Genomic DNA, 27070 nt, shown 5'->3' with positions numbered 1-27070 from the left:
TGTACGAGGTGCATTCAAGTTCTAAGGCCTCCGATTTTTTTTCTAATTAACTACTCACCCGAAATCGATGAAACTGGCGTTACTTCTCGACGTAATCGCCCTGCAGACGTACACATTTTTCACAATGCTGACGCTATGATTCCATGGCAGCGGCGAAGGCTTCTTTAGGAGTCTGTTTTGACCACTGGAAAATTGCTGAGGCAATAGCAGCACGGCTGGTGAATGTGCGGCCACGGAGAGTGTCTTTCATTGTTGGAAAAAGCCAAAAGTCACTAGGAGCCAGGTTAGGTGAGTAGGGAACATGAGAAATCACTTCAAAGTTGTTATCACGAAGAAACTGTTGCGTAACGTTAGCTCGATGTGTGGGTGCGTTGTCTTGGTGAAACAGCACATGCACAGCCCTTCCCGGACGTTTTTGTTGCAGTGCAGGAAGGAATTTGTTCTTCAAAACATTTTCGTAGGATGCACCTGTTACCGTAGTGCCCTTTGGAATGCAATGGGTAAGGATTATGCCCTCGCTGTCCCAGAACATGGACACCATCATTTTTTCAGCACTGGCGGTTACCCGAAATTTTTTTGGTGGCGGTGAATCTGTGTGCTTCCATTGAGCTGACTGGCGCTTTGTTTCTGGATTGAAAAATGGCATCCACGTCTCATCCATTGTCACAACCGATGGAAAGAAAGTCCCATTCATGCTGTCGTTGCGCGTCAACATTGATTGGCAACATGCCACACGGGCAGCCATGTGGTCGTCCGTCAGCATTCGTGGCACCCACCAGGAAGACACTTTTCACATTTTCAGGTCGTCATGCAGGATTGTGTGCACAGAACCCACTCTGGAGGCAATCTGTCTAACAGTCATTCGGCGATCCCCCAAAACAATTCTCTCCACTTTCTCGATCATGTCGTCAGACCGGCTTGTGCGAGCCCGAGATTGTTTCGGTTTGTTGTCACACGATGTTCTGCCTTCATTAAACTGTCGCACCCACGAACGCACTTTCGACACATCCATAACTCCATCACCACACGTCTCCTTCAAGTGTCGATGAATTTCAATTGGTTTCACACCACGCAAATTCAGAAAACGAATGATTGCACGCTGTTCAAGTAAGGAAAACGTTGCCATTTTAAGTATTTAAAACAGTTCTCATTCTCGCCGCTGGCGGTAAAATTCCATCTGCCATACGGTGCTGCCATCTCTGGGATGTATTGACAATGAACACGGCCTCATTTTAAAACAATGCGCATGTTTCTATCTCTTTCCAGTCCGGAGAAAAAAAATCGGAGGCCTTAGAACTTGAATGCACCTCGTAGTTGCCAAGATACAACAGAGTTTGACAAAATAAAGCCTATACAAACAATGAACTATGTATCAAACACAATGATGTTGTGACTCACCGCTGTGAAAGAATTAAGCAATGTTAGGCATAACATAAAAAAAATGAAACCTCATCAGGTATAGATGAAGCACTTGTGTGCTTGCAGAGGACCTGTATAGATAGTATCAAAGACCCTTCAGTGCACATTATAAATGAATCTTTCGCCACAGATTGCTTCCCATAAACACTAAGGCATGCAAAAGTCCTGCCTCTATATATGAAAGGTGACACAGAAAATATAGAAAATTATAGGCCCATCTCTTTACTCTTATCATTTTCAAAAGTAGTAGAAACCATAATGAGAAACAGGCTCATAGGATACTTAACAAAGTTTGATCACAGATCTGGTAAAAGCATGGGACAAATGTGATCTACAAATGTTGTTCTGGAATCACTGGACAAAGGAAATCACATAAGTGGCATCTTTCTTGGCGTTACCAAAGCTTATGATACAGAAGACTACACAATTGTGCCAAGGGTGCACCAGGAATTAGGGGTGTGGGAAATAAGAGGTGTCATCTGTACCTGAAAAACAGAGTGCAATGGATGGAGATCTCTCAATAAAACCCTGTCATACCACAAAATGCTCTTCCAACCCCAAATACATTAATGTTAGAGTCCTGCTAGGAAGTGTTCTAGGCCCAGTACTCATCTTGATACATATCAATGATTTTCCCAAGAGTGGAAAACACAGTGAAACAGAACTATTTGCTGATGGCAGTAGCATTCTAATAAGTTATAAATCACCAAGTGCACTAAACAAAAAAAGCTGAAGAAATGCCCATGCATATAAACAGGTGGATAGGAAACAACAAATAAACCCTGCATGTAGAAACAAACAAACATTATTAATTTTCATCTAATCAATAAATCCAACAGTTTCTCTGTAAATGTGAATGAAGAGTTCATGGAATGAGCTTCGAGAACAAAATTTGTGGGGATACATGTTGACTCACAATTAAAGTGGATTCAGAATGTTTCTGCCCTCAGAAAGTGAACAGTTTCAGCATGCTGTGCACTTAGAATCAAGGGCACCCAAATGATAGATTTTAGGGTGGGGAGGGGGGCTAGATGTGGGAGTATGGAGTATTTTTAATATTTTGGAAGACAAATGGTGACCTCTAGGTATTCATCAAAAAGTTCTGGTTCCAACCCTGTTAAACACCTGCTTTATACCAACTTTTAAATAATTTTCATGAAAGAAAATCACGTGACAGTACTATATTTTTTCGTCTCCTTGAGAGCTAGGGGGAGGGAGGGGGCTCTTGCCCATGGGGTACAGTCATCCTTGCTTAGAACAATAAATTCATTGTATGTGCACTAGAACAACATATTTCACATATGTTCATTCTATAACTAGTTATGGAATGACCTCCTGAGGAACAAATGGACAGAATATACAAACAATCTTTAAGCTACCAAAATAAAGGCTGTACCATTTACAAGGACTGTTCCATGTGAATACATTTTACAAACAGTGATCCACATAAGGAAGTACATATTTAGCAATAGCCAATGAACATTACTGTAAATGAACATAGAACCAGATCCTGCCACAACTTACATTTCAGTAGGAAAAACTAAACAAAAACCTAAAATAGTGTGCTATACAATGGAATTAAGCTATACAACAAATTTCCACAAGAGATCAAGGATAAAAGTGGAACACAAACCTTCAGAAATACCCTTAAAATTATTGTTTAGAAAAATGTTTTATAATTTCAAGGAAATAATATATAAATTATGCTGATAATTCTGTTAATGATTAACTGCTATGATTAAGAGCCATTTTACAATATGTTCAGTACAATTTTGTAATACTTTGTACAAGCATGTAACATATTAAAGCAAATAGTGTGTGTATCTATTTTTGTATCTGTGCTTGTATACATTCATGTACTTACGTGCATTTATTGTGTAAATTTGTTTATTGACAACATCCATACAATTCATATTGTCTTTGTATGGTTAAATCAATAAATAAATAGGTGTATCTACTGTGTTGGGACCAATATAATTCCAAATCACAAAGTCATTAGCAAGTGGAAAAGCTAAATTATACAATACAACACATTTTAATGTTTAGATCATGATATTTAAATCTAAATGACACATTGGATCACTTTTATCCAAATAACATAAAAAATGGAAATATAGTTAATGGCTTTCTGTCATACAAATACAAAATGAAGTAACTAGTTGCACTGTTACAGTATGTTATTGAGCACAATTGCAGTGCAGACATTTAAGAAAATGTTGGAGGACAAACATGGCAATAAGCCTACAATGCAGACAACTTGAATGGTCTCTATAGCACATCTCTTCAAACCTTGGTCACATTCTGTGATAGCTCCTTCCATAAAAAAATTGCAGGCAGATATGAAGCACTGATTTGTATCACTGATGGAATTAGAGTATCATTTAGGAACAAACAGGAGCTGGGAGCTGTACGAGGGGGGACCCAAAAATAACAAGAATTTCTTTCTAGAAAGCACATACTTTATTGTTTTCAAATACAACCTTAATCTCCTTTGAAGTACTCTCCATTAGCATTAATACACTTGTCCAAACATTCATTCCACTGTTCGAAGCACCTTTTAAATTTGTCCTCTTTGATACCTGCTAGCACTTTCATGACATTGCGTTTTACATCTTCCACATCCGCAAAATGCTTACCACTCAAGTCTCTTTTCATCCTCGGGAATAGGAAGAAGTCAGAGGGTGCTAAATCCGGTGAATAGGGCGCGTGGGTCAAGGTAGTCATCTCTGTTGAGGCCAAAAACTGGCGAACGCTGAGAGCAGTGTGCGCGGGAGCATTGTCATGATGCAAGAACTACACGCCAGAATCCCACAAAGCCGGACGTTTTCGCGACAAACTTCTGCGAAGCCATTTCATAACCTCCAAATAGAATTGTTGGTTTACTGTCTGGTTTTCAGGGACATATTCAGAGTCTACAATCCATTTGATGTCAGGTGGCTTCCATTGTGATAACTGTTGTTTACTTTCTGGATTGTACCCATAGCACCATGACTCATCACCTGTAATGATTTTGTTGAAAAAATGTGGAGCATCTTTGAACGTGTCCTTCATTACAAGACAGGCTTGAACGTGATGATCTCTTTGATCTCTGGTAAGAAGCTTTGGCACGAATTTCGCTGCCACTCTTTGCATCCCCAAATCGATGGTCAAGATGTGCTGAATTGAACTCCAGGACAACCGGGATAAGTTCTCAAGTTGGTCGATTGTCCTGTGTCAATCTTCATTCATGAGATCACGGATTTTGTCGATGTTGTCTTCGCTTCAAGGAGTTGAAAGTCGGACGGAACTGGGCTGGTCTTCAACCACCATTTCTCCCTTTTTAAACTGAGAAAACAATTCGTACAATTGCGTTTTACTAAGAGCTTGGTCTTTGTAGGCTGTCTGAATCATCGCAACAGTTTCTGCTGCATTCTTGCCGAGCAAGAAACAAAACTTCACTGCTGCACGTTGTTCATAAGAACTAGCCATTTCCTCGTGTCACGTCTGCACTGTACGCACACTCAAAGAACTGCCAAAGAAACCACACTTCTCACTGTTGGGTGACGCTGCATGGCAGAATGGCTCAGCAGAGCTCCTACTACAACCCTCTGGCGGCGTAACCTGCTACTGCAAGTACATGATGTACAGAATTACGATTCCGGTTACTTTTGGGTCCCCCCTCATATCATAATATGAAGGACAGAGACTGTAACAGATAAGTCAATGTATAACACCAAGAGAACAGAGAGCTTTCAGAACAAACTTAAGACTATAAGGTTGCGACCAATTTTTACGTGAGTGCGTGCGAAGCACCAATTGCAACGGATTATACGTTGCTGCTGCAATGCAATTTCTTTTATAATTTTTGTTCACCTACCTCTTTACAGTGGTAGATCTTTGCACATAAACTCCTGACTGCAGCTACTTACGAGATCATAGAAAAGCAGTGTTGAGGAAACTGTAACCTCATAGCTACACGCCGGAGGCCGCTATAAGTAAAAATTTGCTGAAAATTGTCTATGTACTTTAAAGAAATGATTCGGAAAGGGGATGTCACTCGTACTTTAAACATGAAGTTCAAATTTAAACCTTCAATAGATCTTTATTGCCGTTAAGCCAGATCATCAGCCCACATTTACGAAAATTACTAAAGTTTCTGCTCACAGTTATCACCATGCCTAAAACAGCCAGAACTTTTACCTTCCCAAATTCTGAAACCAATTACTTGTAACACAGTCAATGATTGGCCAATTACTTCTGCACATGATATTCAGTGGTTGTCTTTAGTAAAAGTTTATGGTCGCCATAAAATACTCAGTAAGAATATACTCACCTTACACATAATGCGAAAAGTCACATCCAGAATAACCAAAGCTAGCTCACGACTCCCCTCTCACTCTTCCACACTCAAAACTATATCTCCTTACTATGCTGCCAACCCTCTCGCTTCTCTTTGGCTGTCAGCACTTACGACCAATGAGAATTCACTCCTAGGGCACAGCTCGCGCCAAAGTTTAGCAAGCACCAACCACTCCTCTAGGCTCACTGACGTCATCAAATTAAGTAACACAAAACTCTGTAATTAAATAAACAAAACAAAATGAACTATAAGCTTTACTCTACATCTGGAAATTTATTATGTAGTCGCGAATGTTCTGGCTGTCTTATACATAAGCATACATACTTGGACATCCGACATTCACTAGTAGGGGAACCACTAGTGGATTTGTTCCCACGTTACAGAGTTGGAACACTTGCCAGTTCCTATATAGAATTACATGAATGATTTTTAATAATGCCGAACGTCCCACATACTCTCACGCATGCATTCTCATTCACATGCACCCTAACACACAATACACATATTTACTTAGAATTCTTGAAATTATTATTATAGAAAAGTTACAGAGGTTTTCTGAAACTAAAAACTTTATATATAAATTTGGAAACACTGAAAGTGTTATCAGATCGTCGTACATAGTCGCTGAAGGTGAACTATTACGTCACTGTATTTATTTAAATTCTTGACTGTCAGAAAATTACAGTTTTTTTTTTTTTTTTTTTTTTTTGGAATTTTACTAACTTCCAAAATACAACTATTTTTGATCTCAAACTTTGACATATTGTTTGTTTTCACAATAGAAAGTTGTACACCAAATATGACATTCCTCAGGTTATTCCTTTATTAGTTATTAATATTTTTAGTTTCGTATAGTGTAAGTGGCCTGCCAGCGCTACTCCACTGCTTTCACACGCGCAGCTGCAACAGATGGTCGTGACATCAGTCTGCAGGACACAACTCGTCCGTTACTGACCGTATAATACTCTACTGGCTTACATAGCAGCCCACATTTACAAAGAAAGTAAATCTTTTAATAGACAAATGGGCGATCACGCAGTAGTTGCGATGCCACACACCTCCTGAGGAACAAAAATTTTTAATTTCTTAACAAATTTTGTTTCTTAATATTTTTCTATTAAAGATTTATTTTAACTGTTATTATTTGTCATTTCTGGTTCTATATATATTTCATTCATCAATATCTAGGGCTGATGAAATGGTTCAAATGGCTCTGAGCACTATGGGACTTAACATCTGTGGTCATCAGTCCCCTAGAACTTAGAACTACTTAAACCTAACTAACCTAAGGACATCACACACATCCATGCCCGAGGCAGGATTTGAACCTGCGACCGTAGCATAGGGCTGATGACCTACAATCAGTTAACTCTAGACATATATGTTAAATCATCAATACTGAAATAAAAAAGTTGCAATCTTCACATGTTTATTAAATGAAACAACCCTACAATACACTCTTTTTACATCACACGCACACTAACAACATAATCGCTTTGGTGAGCGTCACCTCTGAACACTTACACTTTTCACTTCTGCTAGCGCTTGTTGTCCGACTCGGTCCTGCTTTGGAGGTCCATATGAGTCTCATGCTACTACAACCTTACACCAGCGCACCTGAAAAATTCAGCTGGCCTCAGTTTCCATCCTTAAATGCTATGTCTTAACCTAACACAATAACCCTCTCAAAATTATTTTAATCATAGTTTTCATGACTCTTACTGAATAACTCTACTTTTCCAAGTCATCATGCATAATTTTTTTCCAATATTTCCATTTACAAATACCCTTTTTTTTTTAGTTAAAAGTGAACTAACTTTCCTACAAGCAGTACCATCGCAATGAATCAAAAAAGTTACTGTTACATATAAATATATACAAAATTATTTCTAACAAATAGTACACAAATACACTTCAAATTTCAGCCAGTGCTTATGGCTCTCCAAATCCAGTACACCACGTAACTTTACGAAATACAAAATTATTCATACATATACAGTTTTTCTCCAGGCAATCTCCTGCAGTCCTGTACAAGAAAAACAACACTACACATTCCTTAAAACTACTAATCTTAAAATTGTTCTATTGACTTATGGGGGCTCTTGAATTGATCAGATTCATTTATGGGTTCCTCTTGACTAAAGTCAACTTAGGGTTTCTCAAGCCAGCCTTTTTCTGCTCTGTTACAATAATCTCCTACTCAGGTTTCAAAAAATTTAACATCAGGTTTCTCTAGTCACATTCAGCATTTGTTACATAGTCATATCCATACTACACTCACTCAGGTTAGTAATGGTTAATAACGTCTCAATTAATTCCGGGTTACGTCAGGTTCCTTCTCACTTCTCTCATTTGTACATCCACCTGTTTTTAAGCTTTGATCCCGTTTTCGTTTAATTACATTACCTCACTCTGTTTACAAACATAGCCTCTCCTTCTTTTACCAACATTGAGCAGGCAACACCTTGCCTCTCACTCCTTTGTTTATTATTATTATTTAGCAGGCAACACTTTTACTGCTCTGTTACACATTATCATCGTTTTACAGCCAGCCTTGCTGCTCTGTAATTATTTCCTCACCCTAGCATATTCTGAATCAGGCCACGTACCACTTCCTTGTGCACTTCAGGAACTGCAAACGGTTTTTTGAAGAAATGGGCATCCTTTTGCATTGTCAAAAAACACTCGTAATCTTTAACTAGCCCTGGATGATCTGAAAATACTTCTACATGCTTAGTTAGAATTTGCCTTAAGTCATTCCTTTGTCCCTCATCTATTTTGTTTAATTCCTGTAATTTGTCATCAATCCTTTCTCTGACGCTATCCAGCTCAGACAGATCCACTTCTTTACCTCCACTGTACTCATTGTAGCCTTCCATCAGTTTTGTGGTCTTGCAAATACGGATTGGAAAGTCATTCAGTTCTGTATCGTCACACGGTCTCTTACCTATAAAGGTATTGTTATAAGGTTACCATTAATTCTAACCATTACATCATTTGTCCCGAAATTTATCCATCCTTCATGTTTACTAAGAAAATCAGCACCCACCAGCATGTCTATGCTTAGTCCACTTATTACTAAGAAGTTCTGCTTAATAACTACCCCCTTTACAACTATGGGTAGGAATACTTCTTGCTTTACCACCTTCTTGGTTTTTCCTGTTGCTACAATTATATTTAAGCCACTTACTGGCATCTTTACTACTTGTTTATTATCTGGGAGTCCATTCACAAAATTTTGTGACACAGCACACACCTCTGATCCTGTATCTATCAAACACTTTACCTTTTCATTTAATACACTTAACTCTATTATTGGCTGTCCTAAGTACTCTTTTTTGATTTCAGGTTTTACTTTGTCTAATAAATCCTGCACCCTTTCCCTTCTGTCAAAACCTGTCTTCTGGGTGGATATCACATTCACACTTACAGGGTCTCCCTCATGCTTAATATAATCCCTATTATTAGTGGCAGCTCCTACCAGTCTGTCCACTAGTGCTAAATCGAAACGTCTCTCTAGTGTTTCTCTTCCTTTACTCACCTCTGTTTCTGCGTCCCTAACCCAGGTGTCGTCAGCAATATATATATCCTCCACTTCTTCCTTCTTCTTCACGACCCTCAACTACTTCAAATAACCTATTAAGCACATCTTTGACCTCTGCTTCATTTCTGTTTCCACCACTGTCAGACAGATCCTCATCTGTTTCGCTGTGCAGATTTACCTTCACCTCCTGATTCAAAACCTTATTATCAGTACTTACTTCTTCAACAAGTGTGTTCTTTTTTTTATTGTTAATATTACTGTGCCCCATTAACTCTACTTTAATTAATTCTGCTGTCTCTTGTTGCTCCCCGTTATTCTTCCCCTCTTTCGTAGCAACTGTATTAATGCTAGGTGGTTTTACTGGTGCCTTTCTTACAGATGGTTTTGCCAGTGGGTTTAACTGGGAATGCCATTGTCTATGAACGCTAGCATAATCGTAGACAGCTAGAAGTTTTCCGACCGTGGTGCGTCACCGCTAACTGACGTCCTTTGCCAGCTGGTTGCGTAACCCCCTGACATCTGTCGGCCGTCTCCGTACTGCCCCCGATCACTGACCCGATTATCATATGTCCTGCCCCTCCCTCGTGACCTACCTTGATATCTTCCTCCTCTCTGCACACTCATTCTGCTTATGTTTACATCAGTGCGATTGTCATTCTGCCTAACAGGAGGGCAATACTCTCTTCTCGCACTTTCCTCCTCTTTGAGTACTGATTCAATGCGTTCTAGATATTGTACAAATTTATCTACATTGTCTCTAGGTGCAGATATTATTTTTTTCTTCCAATTCCAAGGTAACTTATTTTCTACCCCCAAAATGATCTGCTCTGTTTCTACTTTATTATTAAGATAGGATAGAGTAGTTACCCACCTTTGTACAAATCTTTTTATTCCTTCTTTCTTGGGGTCGTATTTTTCCCCAGACCAGAAATGGTTAAGTACATCCATTTGCTTTCGCTTACCCCAGTACTCCTCAAAGAAAGCGTGTTTAAATTCCTGTAATTTAGTATATTTTTCTGTGGCCAAGTTCCCCCAGATTCTTGCCTCCCCCATTAAGTTTGAAGTAATAAATCCGATCTTCTACTTATCACTCCACACTTTAGGCAAGATATCCTCAAAGTAATTCCAAAACTCACGTGAATGTACACTTTTATTGGAATCAAACTTGATAAACTGTCGATGGGTGACATAAGCAATCTCAGTGGATTCTACTATTCCACTAGACATAATGCTACCGCTATATTTAGTAACACACTGTTCCACTTTTGTTAGCCGACAGTCATGCTCACACAATTGCTCATTCATACTTTCACTGAATTGATTAATATGAGTTTCCAAGCTAGTGACTTTATTTATTACCTGAGCCCCAAGTTTGTCACACTTATCTTAATTTTCCTTCAGTTTACATTCCAAGGCAGCGTGATTTATTTCACTATAATTTTCTACTCCTTTGATATATTCACGAACCTTGACTATTTCTGAATTTACATGCACTTTAAATTGCTGGTGGTCATCAGTAACTTGATTGATTTGTGTAGTTAATTAACTTTTTACTTGAACAATAGTTTGTGTACATTCCTGTTTAACCCGATTTATTTCAGTTTTTACATTATTACTAAGCACTGCCATGTTGTGCTTCCAACAATCCCTTGGATCTGAAATTTTTGAATCCAGCTTAGATTCTATCTCCTCACCCATATTACTCATTTTTGACTCTAACCCACTCATTTCTGAATCTATCTCAGAATCCATTTTTGCCATATCAGAACCTAATTTGGTCATATTAGCTTCCATCTCCTCACTTAATGAGGTACCCATTTTCGTCATTTTAGCTTCCATCTCATCACTTAATGAGGCACACATTTTCGTCATATTAGAATCCATTTTCATCATATTAGCATCTGAACCATTCAATTTTGCCAATAGACTCATTAACATACCTGTCACACTATCTTTCGCCCCATCATTTACTGATACAATGTCTCGATTAATATTAGCTACTGCCACAGTTAGATCTGAAACACTGGGATCTGATACATTCTGTTCCACCTCCGATCCATAATTAACACTTAATGACTCTGTCAAACTACTACTGAAATTGGGTTGGGACACATCCAAACTAAAGTTCATGGGATCATAAATCTCTTCCACTTGTTCTTTTCCCCTATCTACCCTCAGTTCGTCCTCTACATTTGTTTGCTTACACTCAGCCATTTTATTCAGTTTTTTTTCCCCCACACACTCACACACACACACAAAGTTTTAAAAAGCACACTACTTAACTTTGCCCTTCTGATGTCTCCAACACGGCTAGCTGAGGCTGCAGGTCCGATCACCGTTCACTGGGCCGCCGTACCAGTTTACGGGCCACCACTCCGGCCAGTGCTGCAAACAGCTTCAGCTGCCACTGTCGCGTTGTCTCGTAGCTCGTAGTCTGCCAGATGTCGTCGTTATCAGTTACTTCAGTCAGCGCGATATAACTGCAAAATTCATCCGCCAAGCACATCAAACACACTCACAGCTCATGGGCTATCACTGTCTTTCCGGCCACATGGCGATAGTTCACTCTAAATATTTGTCCTTTCCCCAGTTCCTATTTATTCGCGAGCAGTTTTCTATTGTCCAGTTACACACACACCACTGCTTTTAATGAAATGTTTCATTATCTTTCCCGGCCGATGCACCAACTGCGACGGATTTTTACATGCGTGCGTGCGATACACCAATTGTGACGGATTATACGTTGCTGCTGCAATGCAATTTCTTTTATAATTTTTGTTCACCTACCTCTTTACAGCGGTAGATCTTCGCACATAAACTCCTGACTGCAGCTACTTATGAGATCATAGAAAAGCAGTGTTGAGGAAACTGTAACCTCATAGCTACACGCCGGAGTAAAAATTTGCTAAAAATTGTCTATGTACTTTAAAGAAATGATTCAGAAAGGGGATGTCACTCGTACTTTAAACATGAAGTTCAAATTTAAACCTTCAATAGATCTTTATTGCCGTTAAGCAAGATCATCAGCCCATATTTACGAAAATTACTCAAGTTTCTGCTCACAGTTATCACCATGCCTAAAACAGCTAGAACTTTTACCTTCCCAAATTCCGAAACCAATTACTTGTAACACAGTCAATGATTGGCCAATTACTTCTGCACACGATATTCAGTGGTTGTCTTTAGTAAAAGTTTATGATCACCATAAAATACTCAGTAAGAATATACTCAGTACTGCCACGCTATATAATTCAAAGTTCACTTGCGATTTTCGTCGGAACGAATTATCACAACACTCTAAAGTTTTCATAAACAGTTTGTGGTCACTACCAGATACCATCAACACTGGACCATAATGCGGAAGTCATCCCAAAACTTCATCTTACGCATAATGCGAAAAGCCACATCCAGCATAACCACCTCCAATAAAAGCTAGCTCGTGACTCTCCTCTCACTTGCTTGCAGCTCTCTGGTATGGACAACCTCCTCTGAGGTGGTCTACAATATCGGAGTCTGTTGTCAATTGACATTTACTCCACAAGTATAAAGATAAAATTGGCTGGGATAAAAAAGGGTTTGCTAAAACTTGTCTGAGCTCGACAGGATAAAATACAAAGAGTGCTAGGAAAATAGCGGCGAGAGGAAGAGGAATGTTTGTTCTTCTTCTGCTCAACTCTCGGAATAGCAGCGATTATACGCTGCCAGTCATAATCGGTAAAAATAGGGAATCGATTTATGAGGTCTAAGTCCCTCCTAGGAATGACGGCGGACAGGCTTGCAATTGCCCAGCCGAAATCATAAGGCTTATGGGGTAGAGGTGGTTTAGGAACATTGGAGGCGGTAAAAGGGTACGGGGTATTGTGATGCACGATCGTCTTGTTACACAATGATTTTGCGACCATCTTCAGTAGTTCTGGCGCAGTGATCTCTGTCTCTGCTGGTGGCATGTGGACTACCTCTTCTGTGTCCTGTTCTTGGATGGGCGCAGCAGTTGTGACTTCATCTCCCAGCAGCGGCAGTCCCGCCTTGTCCTCGGAAGGGCGGGCGGGCATTTCGAGGCCCTTGGTCACGTCATCTCGTATTGCTGGTGGAGCTGGTTCGGAATCTTGTTTCCGCTGGCCCTCCTCCTTCGAGGAGGGGGCAGACATCTCATTTGCCACCTCCATGGGCACCCCCACAGCGCCCTGCATTACCGCAGGAGCCGGGAGAGCGTCCGTCTGCGTGGCGATGGTGGCAGTCGTAACTTCTCGCCCCTTGTGAGACTTACAGGCCAGAAACTCGCGAAGCTGCGCGAGCTGGAGGCGTACCTCGTCCACCTCGGCCCGAAGTGCAGCCCTCTCACCTGCCATGGCAGATTTGAGAGCAGCAACTGCGTTGGCGACAGCATCGTCGATCTTGTGAATGCTGTTGGGATTGCAGCAGCACAGCCCTCCACTCGCGCCAGCACCGGCAGAAGTGCCAGTGGCGTGATGCGCGGGCAGAGAATTTACCGCTTCTCGATTCCTTGTCACCTCTTCTTGCGCAGTGGTTCGCCGTCGGTGTGTGTTCCACTCCCTCTCGCGGCCACGGCTTTTGAGATAACTGCAGCCACGGTGGTTGGCGACGTGGGAACCGCCGCAATTACAACATGTTGCAGCGACTTCCCTGGGCTTCTTACAGTCGCGAGTGAGGTGTGGCTTTGCACACTTCAAACACGCGAGTACTCCTGTGCAATCCGCGGCAAAGTGCCCCAACTTCTGACAGCGGAAGCACTGTAGAGGTTTCTTCCTCTTCTGATTGCTGTCCAGTCCAAGCGCTTGGCCCAGAAGGCTAACGATTGCGCCAACTTGTTCTCCTCGTCTTCCCTTCTGGCGTCCAGACATGTTGGCGCAGCGGGCGAGAATGCCGGAATGCGCCCCCTCTCACTCTTCCACACTCAAAACTATATCTCCTCGCTAGGCGGCCAACCCTCTCGCTTCTCATTGGCTGTCAGCACTTACGACCAATGAGAACTCACTTCTAGAGTGCGGCTCGCGCCAAAATCTAGCAAGCACCAACCATTTCTTTAGGTTCATTGACGTCATTAAATTAAGTAACAGAAAACTCTCTAATTACATAAACAAAACAAAATGAACGATAAGCTTTACTCTACATCTAGAAATTTATTATGTAGTCGTGAATGTTCTGGCTGTCATATACATAAGCATACATACTTGGACATCCAACATTCACTAGTAGGGGAACCACTAGTGGATTTATTCCCACGTTACAGAGTTGGAACACTTGCCAGTTCCTGTAGAGAATTACATGAATGATTTTTAATAATGCCGAACGTCCCACATACTCTCACGCATGCATTCTCATTCACATGCACCCTAACACACAATACACATATTTACTAAGAATTCTTGAAATTATTATTATAGAAAAGTTACAGAGGTTTTCTGAAAATAAAAACTTCATATATAAATTTGGAAACACTGAAAGTGTTATCAGATCGTCGTACATAGTCACTGAAGGTGAACTATTACATCGCTGTATTTATTTAAATTCTTGACTGTCAGAAAATTACAGTTTTTTTGTTTTTTGTTTTTTGAATTTTACTAACTTCCAAAATACAACTATTTTTGATCTCAGACTTTGACATATTGTTTGTTTTCACAACAGAAGGTTGTACATCAAATGTGACGTTCCTCATGTTATTCCTTTATTAGTTATTAATATTTTTAGTTTCGTATAATGTAAGTGGCCTGCCAGCGCTACTCCACTGCTTTCACAAGTGCAGCTGCAACAGATGGTCATGATGTCAGTCTGCAGGACACAACTCGTCCGTTACTGACCATATAATACTCTACCGGCTTACATAGCAGCCCACATTTATGAAGTAAAGCTTTTAATAGACAAATGGGCAATCGTGCACTAGTTGCGACGCCACAAGGTCAGTTGTGAAAGACGTACCATCACAGAATGTAGATGGTCAACACATTACACCTCTCTTGTGATTCAATGAAACAGTTACTGATCGACATAAGTTGTGCAAAATATTTAATTATCACTTTTTCCATGAAACTTCATGGCAGATTAAAATTGTGTTTCAACTCGAACTCGGGACCTTTACCTTTTGTGGGAAAGTGCTCTATTGACTGAGCTACCCAACCACAACTCACAACCCATCCTCACAATTTTACTTCTACCAGTTCCTTATCTCCTACCTTCCAAACTTCACAGAATCTCTGCGAAACTTGTTGGACTAGCACACCTGGAAGAAAGGATATAGTAGAGACATGACTTAGCCACAGCCTGGGGGATGTTTCCAGAAAGAATTTTCACTCTTCATTGTGGTGTGTGTTGATATGAAATTTCCCGGTAGATTAAAACTGTGTGTTGGATCGAGACTAAAACTAGGGATCTTTGCCTTTTGTGGGCAAGTATTGTACCAACTGAGGTATCCAAGCATGACTCACAGCTTTATTTCTGCAAGTTCCACATCACGTACCTTCAAAAGGCACCTGCCCACAAAAGGTAAAGGTCCAGAGTTCAAGTCTCTATCTGGTACACGGTTTATTCTAGAAACAGCCCCCAGGCTTTGGCTAAGCCATGTCTTCACAATGTCCTAGCTCCACGGGTTTCATGGGAAAACTTCAGTGAAAATTCGGAAGATAGGAGATGAGGAACTGGTGGAAGTAAAGCTGTGAGTAATGCTTGGATAGCTCAATTGCTAGACCACTTGTTAATGAAGGGCAAAGGTCATGAGTTTGTGTCTCAACCCAGCACACAGTTTTAATCTGCCAGGAAGTTTCATATCAGTGCACACTCCACTGTGGAATGAAAATTCATTCACTTCTTCGGTAGTTGGCAAGCTGAGTAAAAATTTTATTTGTACAGGTAAATAGGCAGAACTCCTGAAAGCTTGTGTTCTGAGACAACAACATCACATGCAGCTACAGGACACAAGCAACGATGAAAGTGAATTAGCTATTACGTCATTATACAGTAAAGACTAACAGTAAAGAAGAGTGTGACAAGATTTCAAGTTGGGTTATGGAAAGTAATGCACTAAGTATTAATTCTGTACTCAGTCACCTGCACAATGTTACTTTCAGGTCTGGTCAATTTCCTGACAGATTGAAACACTCTTGAGGAAAACACTTCATTAAAGAGGCAAGAGAGATAATGCAGACAATTAGTTAGCAAATTCTTTACTACCAGTATTTTCGAACTTTTTTGAAAAAGCAATGTGTAGGAGGGTAGTGGCACACCTAAGTACATATAATTTGCTGTCAAAGCTTGCAGTTTGACTTCATAAAAGGAATTTCCACAGAAAATGCTGTTTACTCTTTTGCGAGTGAGGCACCAGCATATCTAAATGATAGGCTGAGGAAAGTAGGTATTTTCCTTGGTTTAACAAAACCACTTGATTGTGTGGACCATGTAATGCTTTTGGATAAATTGGAAAATTATGAGATTAGGTGAAAAGCTTAACAATGGTTTACTTCATATATGAGAAGTAGGAAACAGAAAAGGAAGAAGTTTGAATCTGACTGGAGTCATGTAAAGTGGGGAGAGGGATGGCAGGTAAGGGGAGGAATCTGCTGGGTTCTGCTCTCAGTCCATTGCTTTTTTTGGAATGTATATCAATGATCTGCCACTAAATGTGACAGATGACTGAAAAATTTTTCTTTTTGCACATGGCATTAAATTTTTTTCTTTACAGGTGAAACAAGTGTTATTGTGAAAGGCATGGAGTGTAATGTAAATGATGTAGCTAACAGGGTAGTTTGTAACATCAGCACATGGCCTTCAGAGAACAGTTAATACTTTACTGCAAAAAAATACAATGCATACAATTTCTGACATAGAACTCTTGTAAAAGAAAAATTTCATTGCCTCGAGGTAGTCAGTCAATCAGTCAGTCAGTACAGTTGATCATTTTAGATTTATAGGAATGAGGGTAGATGAAAGATCTTCTTAGGAAAATCATATTCAAGATCTCGTGCAAAAACTGAATGCTGCTATCTTCACATAAGAACGATCTCCACTTTTTCTGACACTGAAACATGAAGGTTTGTTTACTTTGATTACTTTCACTCTATTATTTCATATCGTGTTATATTTTTGGTTGACTCTTAGCACTCACCAAAAATGTTATTAACACAGAAAAGGGCACTCAGACTGATCTGTCACGTCAGTTCATGAGTTTTGTGTAAACTAGTGTTTAGGTGTCTCAGAATCATAACTGCGCCAGCTCCATATGCGTATTTTATCATGGAAATTGTTGTTGACAGTATTGAGTCATTCAAAAGAAACTACAATATTCATTCAATGAATACTAGATGGAAAAACTATATGCAGTTTGATAACACTTCCTTAAGCACTGTACAGAAAGAAGTAAGCAATCCAGCAGGTTTCATTTTCAGTAATATTGCAGCAGAGAAATGAAAAAAAGAGTGATAAACACCAAGTATTCAAACCTAAGTTGAAATATTTCCTTGTGGCACACTCCTCCTACTCTGTGCAGGGGTTTCTCACAATACTTAAGAATGGAAGGAGTATTAAGATTTAATGTCCTGTTGATCATGAGGTCATTGGAGATGGAGCACAAGCCCAGATCATTTCAACAATGGGGAAGGAAATTGTCCATACCATTTCAAATGAACCATCTTGTCTTGTGCCTGGAATGATTTTGGGAAATCAAAGAAAATCTGAATCTGGATGACTGCATGCGTGTTTCAACCATATCCTGTGTGCCAACCACAGTGTCACCATACTTGAGAAATTTTGTCTGCAGTATATTAATTATTTGTTTACTATATACATGTTTTCATGTTTTAGTAATTTTTTAACTCTTTTGTTTATAAATTTTCTAATCATCATATTATAAACTATGTTGTGACTCATTCCTTGAACACATAGCTTCTTCAGCTCACATGGTTATGTGGAATCTGGTAGATAAACAAACAAATACGTGAATAAAATAAAACTTCACATTATTTTGCAGTTATTTTCATTATGATATCAGTCAAAAAATACATATCCCATCAGGCATCACAATATTCAATATTTTTTTTCTGTTGTTTTCACAAAAATTATATGTATGGATGAATAAAACATTCCATTCCCTGTCAGCAACTTTTCTCATCAGTTTTACTAGTTTGATATAGTGTGAATTACGACATAACATAAGTGTAAGCCAGAGTGCTAAACTTCAATTTATCTCTACTAATTGAAAAACTGCTCTCATATTTTAAAGATGACATATGAGGTGTTGCCATAAAATAAGGGGACTGATACTGTGACACAGTAAATACACATTTGCAAAAGATGGATGAACAATAGTTGTGAAGTGTGAAGCCTTCTCAGTTGAATGCAGCTGCTCTGGTGTCTGTAGACAAATAAGTGTGGCTGTGTCTTTTGTTTGTGTAAGAGCTGTTATTTTGTTTTTCAGAAAAATGGTAACTGTAATAATAGAGCAGTGAACTGTCATGAAGTTTCACATAAAATGTGGAATAACTGCCACTGAAACCTATTTTCTGCTAAAAGAAGTGCATGTCAAAGTCTGTTTATCATGTACAAAAGTTTCTGAGTGGTTCAAGCATTTCCACACTACCCAAGAAGGTGCTGAAGATGACTCATGATTGGGACACCCTTCAACATCAAAACAGATGAAAATATCGAAAAAGTAGGTAATGTGATTCAATCTTACCATTGGTTGAGTATTTGATCGATTGCTGAAACAGTAGGAATTGACCAAATATGCATAATGCAAATTTTATGTGAACAATTTAACATGAGAAATATGTGTGTGAAACTGCTGTTGAAAAGTCTCATGATCGAACAAAAAGAAGTTCGTGGAAATGTTTGTACTGACACTTTAAATACCATTGAAAATAATCCTAATTTCTTGGAAAGAGTGATAGCATGTGACAAATCTTGGTTTTTCACTTATGATCCAGAAACTGAGTGCCAACCCATTCATTGGAAGGGTCCAACATCACTAAGATCGAAAAAATCTCAAATGGGTGAATCAAGATTCAAAGTGATGATGATTGTTTTTTTCAATATTTGTGGATCTGTGTATCTTCACTGGGTTCCTGAAGGTCAAACTATCAATCAGCATTACTACCCTGAGATTCTTGCCCAATTTTGTGAGAAAATAATAAAAAAAGACCCGAATTGTGGAAGAAAATGTCATTGGTTCTGCGTCAAGACAATGCACCGGCTCATACTGCGCTATCTGTTAAGAGGTTTCTAGGAAAGTACAGGTTCCCAGTGTTGGACCTCTCACATAACCTACCTGACTTAGCACATGTGACTTTTATCTACTCCCCAAAGTCAAATCTGCATTAAAAGGAGCAAGATTGCAGTCCACTGAAGCGGTGAAATAAAAAAGAGCGTGCGTCATCGAAGAGCTCACAGAGGAAGACTTCCAGAACTGTTTTAACAATGGAAAATTTACATGGAGCATTATAGGGATACAAACGGGGTCTATATTGAGGGAGAAAATAACTAAATATGTATATTTTTGAAACATTTTACAGCAATAGTCCCATTATTTTATGGCCACATCTTGTATATCACTTATTATTTTAAGTTTGGATTTTTTTGTGGTTATTTCTATTTTTAGTTATCATCATATAATATTTTGTCATATGTTCTAGGTGATCTGGAAATGTTCTACAGAAATTGTTACACGAATGGAAATTATATTTACAGCAAAGAGATGAAAAGAGTAAATAATGAAGAAAAATACAAATGCAGTTCAAGATTATGTAACACTGGAACAAGAATACAACTGGCTTTCTTACCTGATCTTTTTTGTGGCTCTGTGATAATCACCCTGTGCTTAGCTGTGCTCATGTGAAGTGTTTTATAGTTATCATGACTGACAAAACCTCAGGGAGTCATTCATTTAAAAAAATTCCAGCAGCAGCAGTATTAATAACTGATTAGCACAGTAATTTTGCCATTAATTTTCATGTTATTTATCTATGAATGTGCATTTGAATACTTTGTTATTTATATTCATACAACTGATTATGGAGAGTTAGCGATCTTAAAATGTATATCATACCATAATTGAATAAACATGTATTTACAAGGTCATATTACTTGTGAATCCCTTAAGAGAAGATATATGAAAATACATTAATCCAAATAAGTAAAGTGTTATATGAAACATATCACACAAGAAATTATTTTATTTTATCAAGACAAGGAACAATTGACAGGAATGGGAGAAAGAAATAAGCGTTACAGAGATGATAGATAAACTCCAGTGGAAGACTCTGCAGGAGAGATGCTCAGTAGCTCGGTACGGGCTTTTGTTGAAGTTTCAAGAACATAGCTTCACCGAAGAGTCAACCAGTACATTGCTCCCTCCTATGTATATCTCGCGAAGAGACCATGAGGATAAAATCAGAGAGATAAGAGCCCACACAGAAGCATACCGACAATCCTTCTTTCCACGAACAATACGAGACTGGAATAGAGGGGAGAACCAATAGAGGTACTCAAGGTCCCCTCCGCCACACACCGTCAGGTGGCTTGCGGAGTATGGATGTAGATGTAGATGTAGATGTAGAAGAAGAATGGGTAGCTTTGAGGAATGAAATAGTGAAGGCAGCAGAGGATCAAGTAGGTAAAAAGACGAGGGCTAGTAGAAATCCTTGGGTAACAGAAGAGATACTGAATTTAATTGATGAAAGGAGAAAATATAAAAATGCAGTAAGTGAAGCAGGCAAAAAGGAATACAAACGTCTCAAAAATAAGATTGACAGGAAGTGCAAAATGGCTAAGCAGGGATGGCTAGAGGACAAATGTAAGGATGTAGAGGCTTATCTCATGAGAGGTAAGATAGATACTGCCTACAGGAAAATTAAAGAGACCTTTGGAGAAAAGAGAACCACTTGCATGAATATAAAGAGCTCAGATGGAAACCCAGTTCTAAGCTAAGAAGGGAAAGCAGAAAGGTGGAAGGAGTATATAGAGGGTCTACACAGGGGGATGTTCTTGAGGACAATATTATGGAAATGGAAGAGGATGAAGATGAAATGGGAGATATGATACTGCGTGAAGAGTTTGACAGAGCACTGAAAGACCCAAGTCGAAACAAGGCCCCAGGAGTAGACAACATTCCATTAGAACTTCTGACAGCCTTGGGAGAGCCAGTCCTGACAAAACTCTACCATCTGGCGAGCAAGATGTATGAGACAGGCGAAATTCCCTCAGAGTTCAAGAAGAATGTAATAATTCCAATCCCAAAGGAAGCAGGTGTTGACAGATGTGAAAATTACCAAACTATCAGTTTAATAAGTCAAAGCTGCAAAATACTAATGCAAATTCTTTACAGACTAATGGAAAAACTGGTAGAAGCTGACCTCAGGGAAGATCAGTTTGGATTCCATAGAAATGTTGGAACATGTGAGGCAACACTGACCCTATGACTTATCTTAGAAGAAAGAGTAAGGAAAGGCAAACCTACATTTCTAGCATTTGTAAACTTACAGAAAGCTTTTGACGATGTTGACTGGAATATTCTCTTTCAAATTCTGAAGGTGGCAGGAGTAAAATACAGGGAGCGAAAGGCTATTTACAATTTGTACAGAAAGCAGATGGCAGTTATTAGAGTCAAGGGACATGAAAGGGAAGCAGTGGTTGGGAAGGGAGTGAGACAGGGTTGTAGCCTCCCCCCGATGCTATTCATTCTGTATATTGAGCAAGCAGTGAAGGAAACAAAAGAAAAGTTCACAGTAGGTATTAAAATCCATGGAGAATAAATAAAAACTTTGAGGTTTGCCGATGACATTGTAATTCTGTCAGAGACAGCAAAGGACTTGGAAGAGCAGTTGAACGGAATGGACAGTGTCTTGAAAGGAGGGATAAGATGAATATCAACAAAAGCAAAATGAGGATAATGGAGCATAGTCGAATTAAATCGGGTGATGCTGAGGGAATTAGATTAGGAAATGAGACCCTTAAAGTAGTAAAGGAGTTTTGCTATTTGGGGAGCAAAATAACTGATGATGGTCGAAGTAGAGAGGATATAAAATGTAGACTGGCAATGGCATGGAAAGCATTTCTGAAGAAGAGAAATTTGTTAACATCGAGTATTGATCTAAGTGTCAGGAAGTCGTTTCTGAAAGTATTTGTATGGAGTGTAGCCATGTATGGAAGTGAAACATGGACAATAAATAGTTTAGACAAGAAGAGAATAGAAGCTTTCAAAATGTGGTGCTACAGAAAAATGCTGAAGATTAGATGGGTAGATCACATAACTAATGAAGAGGTATTGAATAGAATTGGGGAGAAGAGGAGTTTGTGGCACAACTTGACTAGAAGAAGGGATCAGTTGGTAGGACATGTTCTGAGGCATCAAGGGATCACCAATTTAGTACTGGAGGGCAGCGTGGAGAGTAAAAATCATAGAGGGAGACGAAGAGATGAATACACTAAGCAAATTCAGAAGGATGTAGGCTGTAGTAAGTACTGGGAGATGAAGAAGCTTGCACAGGATAGAGTAGCATGGAGATCTGCATCAAACCAGTCTCAGGATTGAAGACCACAACAACAACAACAACATCAAGACAGGGAGCGAAAAACAACAGTGGTCTTAGCCCACTGTTGCCTGCATCAAAGCTGAGTGTATTGTGTGGTTTTGCTCCCTGTGATTCTAGTAAAGTCAAGTGGCACCAGTTACTTATTAGACACAATTTCTTCATGATTTAATAGCCCAAAAAATTCTGTTTCTTTTGCCATCCAACACTTCACACTGAAAGATTAAGTGCAGTCTGGTTTTATTCTCCTCACCACATAACCCACACTTAGGGGCTTCTTCCTCTTTACCCATCATGTGTAGGCATTTCTTGAAGTTCCCATGGCCAGTCTTAAGTCCTACCATGAGTTTAATCTGTTTCCTGTTGCAGTTCAGGATCAGAGATGGTCTCTTGAAACACAGCTTTGACAGCATTAGCTTGACATTTTTATTTATTTATTTTTAATCATAATCCGATATTCTATGTACTGACTCACAATCCAGCTATGTAGTTTTGACTTTACCATCACTCAATGATGGTTAGGACAAATTCCTGTCCAGTAAATGGAGTCATCACACCTGTCCTTGCCGGTCTATCAGCTTGTCATTACCACTAATTTCTGAGTGACAAGAGACCCACAGCAGTTTCACCTTGTTGCTTTCCCCTAGTCTCACAAGGGCTTCATTGTATTCTGCAATGATCTTTTTATATCATTGCAGGGATTGATAGAGATTTCAGATTTGCTGTGCTATCTGAATAAATGTAGATGCTACAATCCTTGTATCACCTCCATTGCACTCTTGCACTCTTTGATAGCGATTTTTTTTTCAGCTGGAATGGTATGGCTAGCTTCCCTAGAGAGATCACTCTCTCTAGTGTAGGCTGTACCCCATATAGTGTGGCCTCAGTGCCTTCATTTGGTTTTGACCCATTGGTAAACAGACAATATCTCTTGAACTGTGTCATTGTTTGTTCTTCCACTGCTTCCTTCATTCAATTGTTGTGCTGAAAGGTTTATTTAAGCAGCTAGAAGTTGCCCTGCCTTCACTGTAATATGATGGTCTAATGAGGGTATGTCAGGCATGGTCTCTATCCCAGCAGTGTGTGTGCTGCTAATTCCACCTGTTACAGCTAAGCAGGCGAGTCTCTGCACCTTACAAAGCTCCTTAGCAGCTAGCTTCTGTTCTGCTTTATTCCATTATACTGTAGCCACATAAATTATCATAGGTCTTATTACATTGGTGTACATCCAGTATGTACATATGAGATGTAGACTCCATATGCCCTTCTAGTGCTCACAATACTACCTTTTGCCATGAAACATGATAGTTTTGCATTCGGGGTTACACCTAGATATTTCAGTATCCCCTTTTAATGGTTGAGTTTCATTGAAGAGCCTGAGATTCTAACATATATGCTTCATATGCTCCCTCATAAATGGTATTACAGCTGTTTTCTTGGCACTGATCCTAAGATCCTGTTTTCTGCACTAGTTTCGCACAATGTCCAGTGCACAGTATGCCACTGTTATAACAGTATTAGAAAATTTGCCAAGTATTGGTACCTACATCTACATATATATCTACATCATATCTACATGATTACTCTAAAAACTAACTAAACTCCACCTGAACAGCCCATGAAGGCCCAACAGTACCAACTGGACGCCATGTCATCCTCAGCCCACAGGCGTCACTGGATGTGGATATAGAGGGGCATGTGGTCAGCACACCGCTCTCCCGGCCGTATGTTAGTTTAAAAGACCAGAGCCACTACTTCTCAATCAAGTAGCTCCCCAGTTTACCTCACAAGGACTGAGTGCACCTCATCAGCCAACAGTGCTCAGTAGACTGGATGTTCACCCCTTACCACTGTGGCAAGGCAGCTGGCCGTGATTACTTTACAATTCACATTTAAGTGCCTAGCTTGGGCTCATCAAACCACCTTAAAGCTATTCCTCTACTGTTCTACCCCAAACAGCTTGCAGGAAAAACAAACAATTAAATCTTTCCATGCGAGCTCTGATTTCTCTTATTTTATTATGATGATCATTTCTCCCTATGCAGTGGGCAGAAACAATATATTTTTTGCATTTGGAGGAGAAAGTTGGTGATTCAGGAGAAGATCTGGTCACAACAATAAAACACCTCCATTTTAATGATTGCCATCCCAATTTGTGTGCCATATCTGTGGCAATGACTATGACTAAATAATCTGCATATCCCTGGCAAAAGTAGTCTTCAGTATTTAGCTCTTCAGTGAGTTCATTTGCCACTAAGTTCCGCAGTAGTGGGGACAAAACCCCTTCCTGTGGACACCTGCCGATGGTGTAGATCACTATTTTCTCATTTTTCATGGTGGCTTCAACCTTTTTTCTATTAGCATGGTCTTAATCCACCTGCATATGGTGGTCAGAATGTTGTGCTTTTCTGCTGCTCTGATCATGAATTTGAAGGTCATACTGCTAAAAGCCCCCCTCAATATCCAGGAAGATGTGGAGAGCAATTTTCTGAAAGTGCAAGTTGGTTTTCTGCTGTTTCACATGAGTTTTTTTGGTTCATATGTGTATTTGTTTACATTTAAAGGAACCTCATCTAACCTCTTTCCCTTGGAATGATCAGTTCTCCTTGGCTTTGGAATGAATACAACTCTTACAGTCCTCCAAGCATCAGGAATAATTTCTGTAGCTAGGCTGATTCAAAACAGTCTACATAGGTTTCTAATTAAACTCTCTCCTGCTTGTTGCAATAGAGCTGGAAAGATTCCATCTGGACCTAGCAATGTGTATGGTTGAAATGTTCCCACCGCACACTGTTTTTTTTTTTTTTTTTAATCAACACATTCTCTGTCAATTTTCCCTTCAACTACCTGTAAATCAGTGTCTCTCATGGACAGATTCCTGGTCTGTTATATGCCGGAGTGCATTGAGGGAAATGAGTCCAGTTTCTCATCCACAATCCTTGGATACCCACCATCCTCCTTCCTTAGAGTACCTTTTATTTAGTATTCTGGTGTGGATTTTGTGAAGACTGCCACAAATAGCTATACTTTCCAATTTCTCACATAACATCTTCTAGGATGATAGTTCTGTTTGCTTCGTCACAAGGTTGTATTTGGCAAGGGCTATTTATATACATCCATCAACCACAGGGCATCAAGTTGGCGGCCATAATAACTGGACAGACCCCTTGATTTGTCTGATCTATCCAAAGGCAAGATCTACCATCCACCTGACCTCTAGTGAGCAGCTATCACCAACTGCCAATCATATGCTGAGATCTGGGGTATGGAGCTCCCTGCTGTCAGGTACTTTGATTGCAGACTGCAGTGCAAGTCAGACAATAAGGCTTTAGCCATAACTGCCAGCCTTCTCTGCCACCAACAAATCAGCTCAACTGTGCCAGACTTCATGTGAACCACAGATCACTGCCTGGCTGCGCCTACAGGATATGGAAGCTTACCCATCTCCAGTTGACAGTACCATGTAAGTGCACCCTGCCAGAGTTGTGGTGAAGCCCTTAATGACAGCAAAGATGCAGAAGATGGATTTTAGAACGGTGGAGCTGGTGAAATATGCAACCTGTTGTCCAAGGCTAGAATGGACAGAGGGAGCAACAATTCCACGTCTTAGTTGCGGTACCACAGCACCATTTGTTCCATGTGTTAGAGGCACCTGAATCAGTAAAAATCAAGGCTAACAACCTTTTCTTATTTTGGGAATTCAGGGATGGCTCTTGATTGCATGCTCTATAGAAGCTACAACTTTAAATGACAAAATGGAAATTTCACACAATGGATGCGCTACCACGGTTGGTAACTGTGATGTGGAAATCTGCTATTACATCTTGTCATTTATTTTGATCTAGGATTTTAGGGAGTTCCAGTATTTGCAGTGAAGAAGAAATGGCACATACAAAAATGCCTTCTAAGTTTAAGTTCAAGAAAGGAACATTAAATGAAAATTCTTTTCTGAAAATTGGAATCCAAAAGGAATTGGAATTACTTCTACAGAAGAACCATACACAAACTTTGGCAGTCCAAGAAATGAGATCCATACATGAGAATATAGTACACAACATTACAATAGTAAGAATAATGAAATACATTCCAGTATTTGGAACAGCATTTATGTAAACAAAAAAGTAGATAATATAACAGATTTTAAAACAAAATCAGAATTATGTCCATGTCAGCAATAAAGATACAGTACACTTAAGTACCAACAAAAATGGCGAAAGACTGATCAATGTGTGTAAA

General features: G+C 39.5%; 1 protein-coding gene across 2 annotated transcripts in view; it reads left to right on the top strand.

Moving 5' to 3' along the window:
• The window catches only part of LOC126184599 (uncharacterized), a 347261-nt gene extending 326877 nt beyond the window's left edge, over nt 1–20384 (top strand). For both annotated transcript variants that reach the window (XM_049927042.1, XM_049927041.1), the window contains one exon: nt 19940–20384. In XM_049927042.1, coding sequence (XP_049782999.1) covers nt 19940–20142 — 203 coding nt within the window. In that variant the 3' untranslated portion in view covers nt 20143–20384. The remainder of the gene's footprint in view (nt 1–19939) is intronic.
• The last annotated feature ends 6686 nt before the right edge of the window (nt 20385–27070 follow it).

Source organism: Schistocerca cancellata, chromosome 4 (genome assembly GCF_023864275.1).
Source record: "Schistocerca cancellata isolate TAMUIC-IGC-003103 chromosome 4, iqSchCanc2.1, whole genome shotgun sequence".
NCBI lineage: Eukaryota > Metazoa > Arthropoda > Insecta > Orthoptera > Acrididae > Schistocerca > Schistocerca cancellata.
Note: the sequence above shows the minus strand (reverse complement) of the source record. Positions and strands in the feature narration are given on the sequence as shown.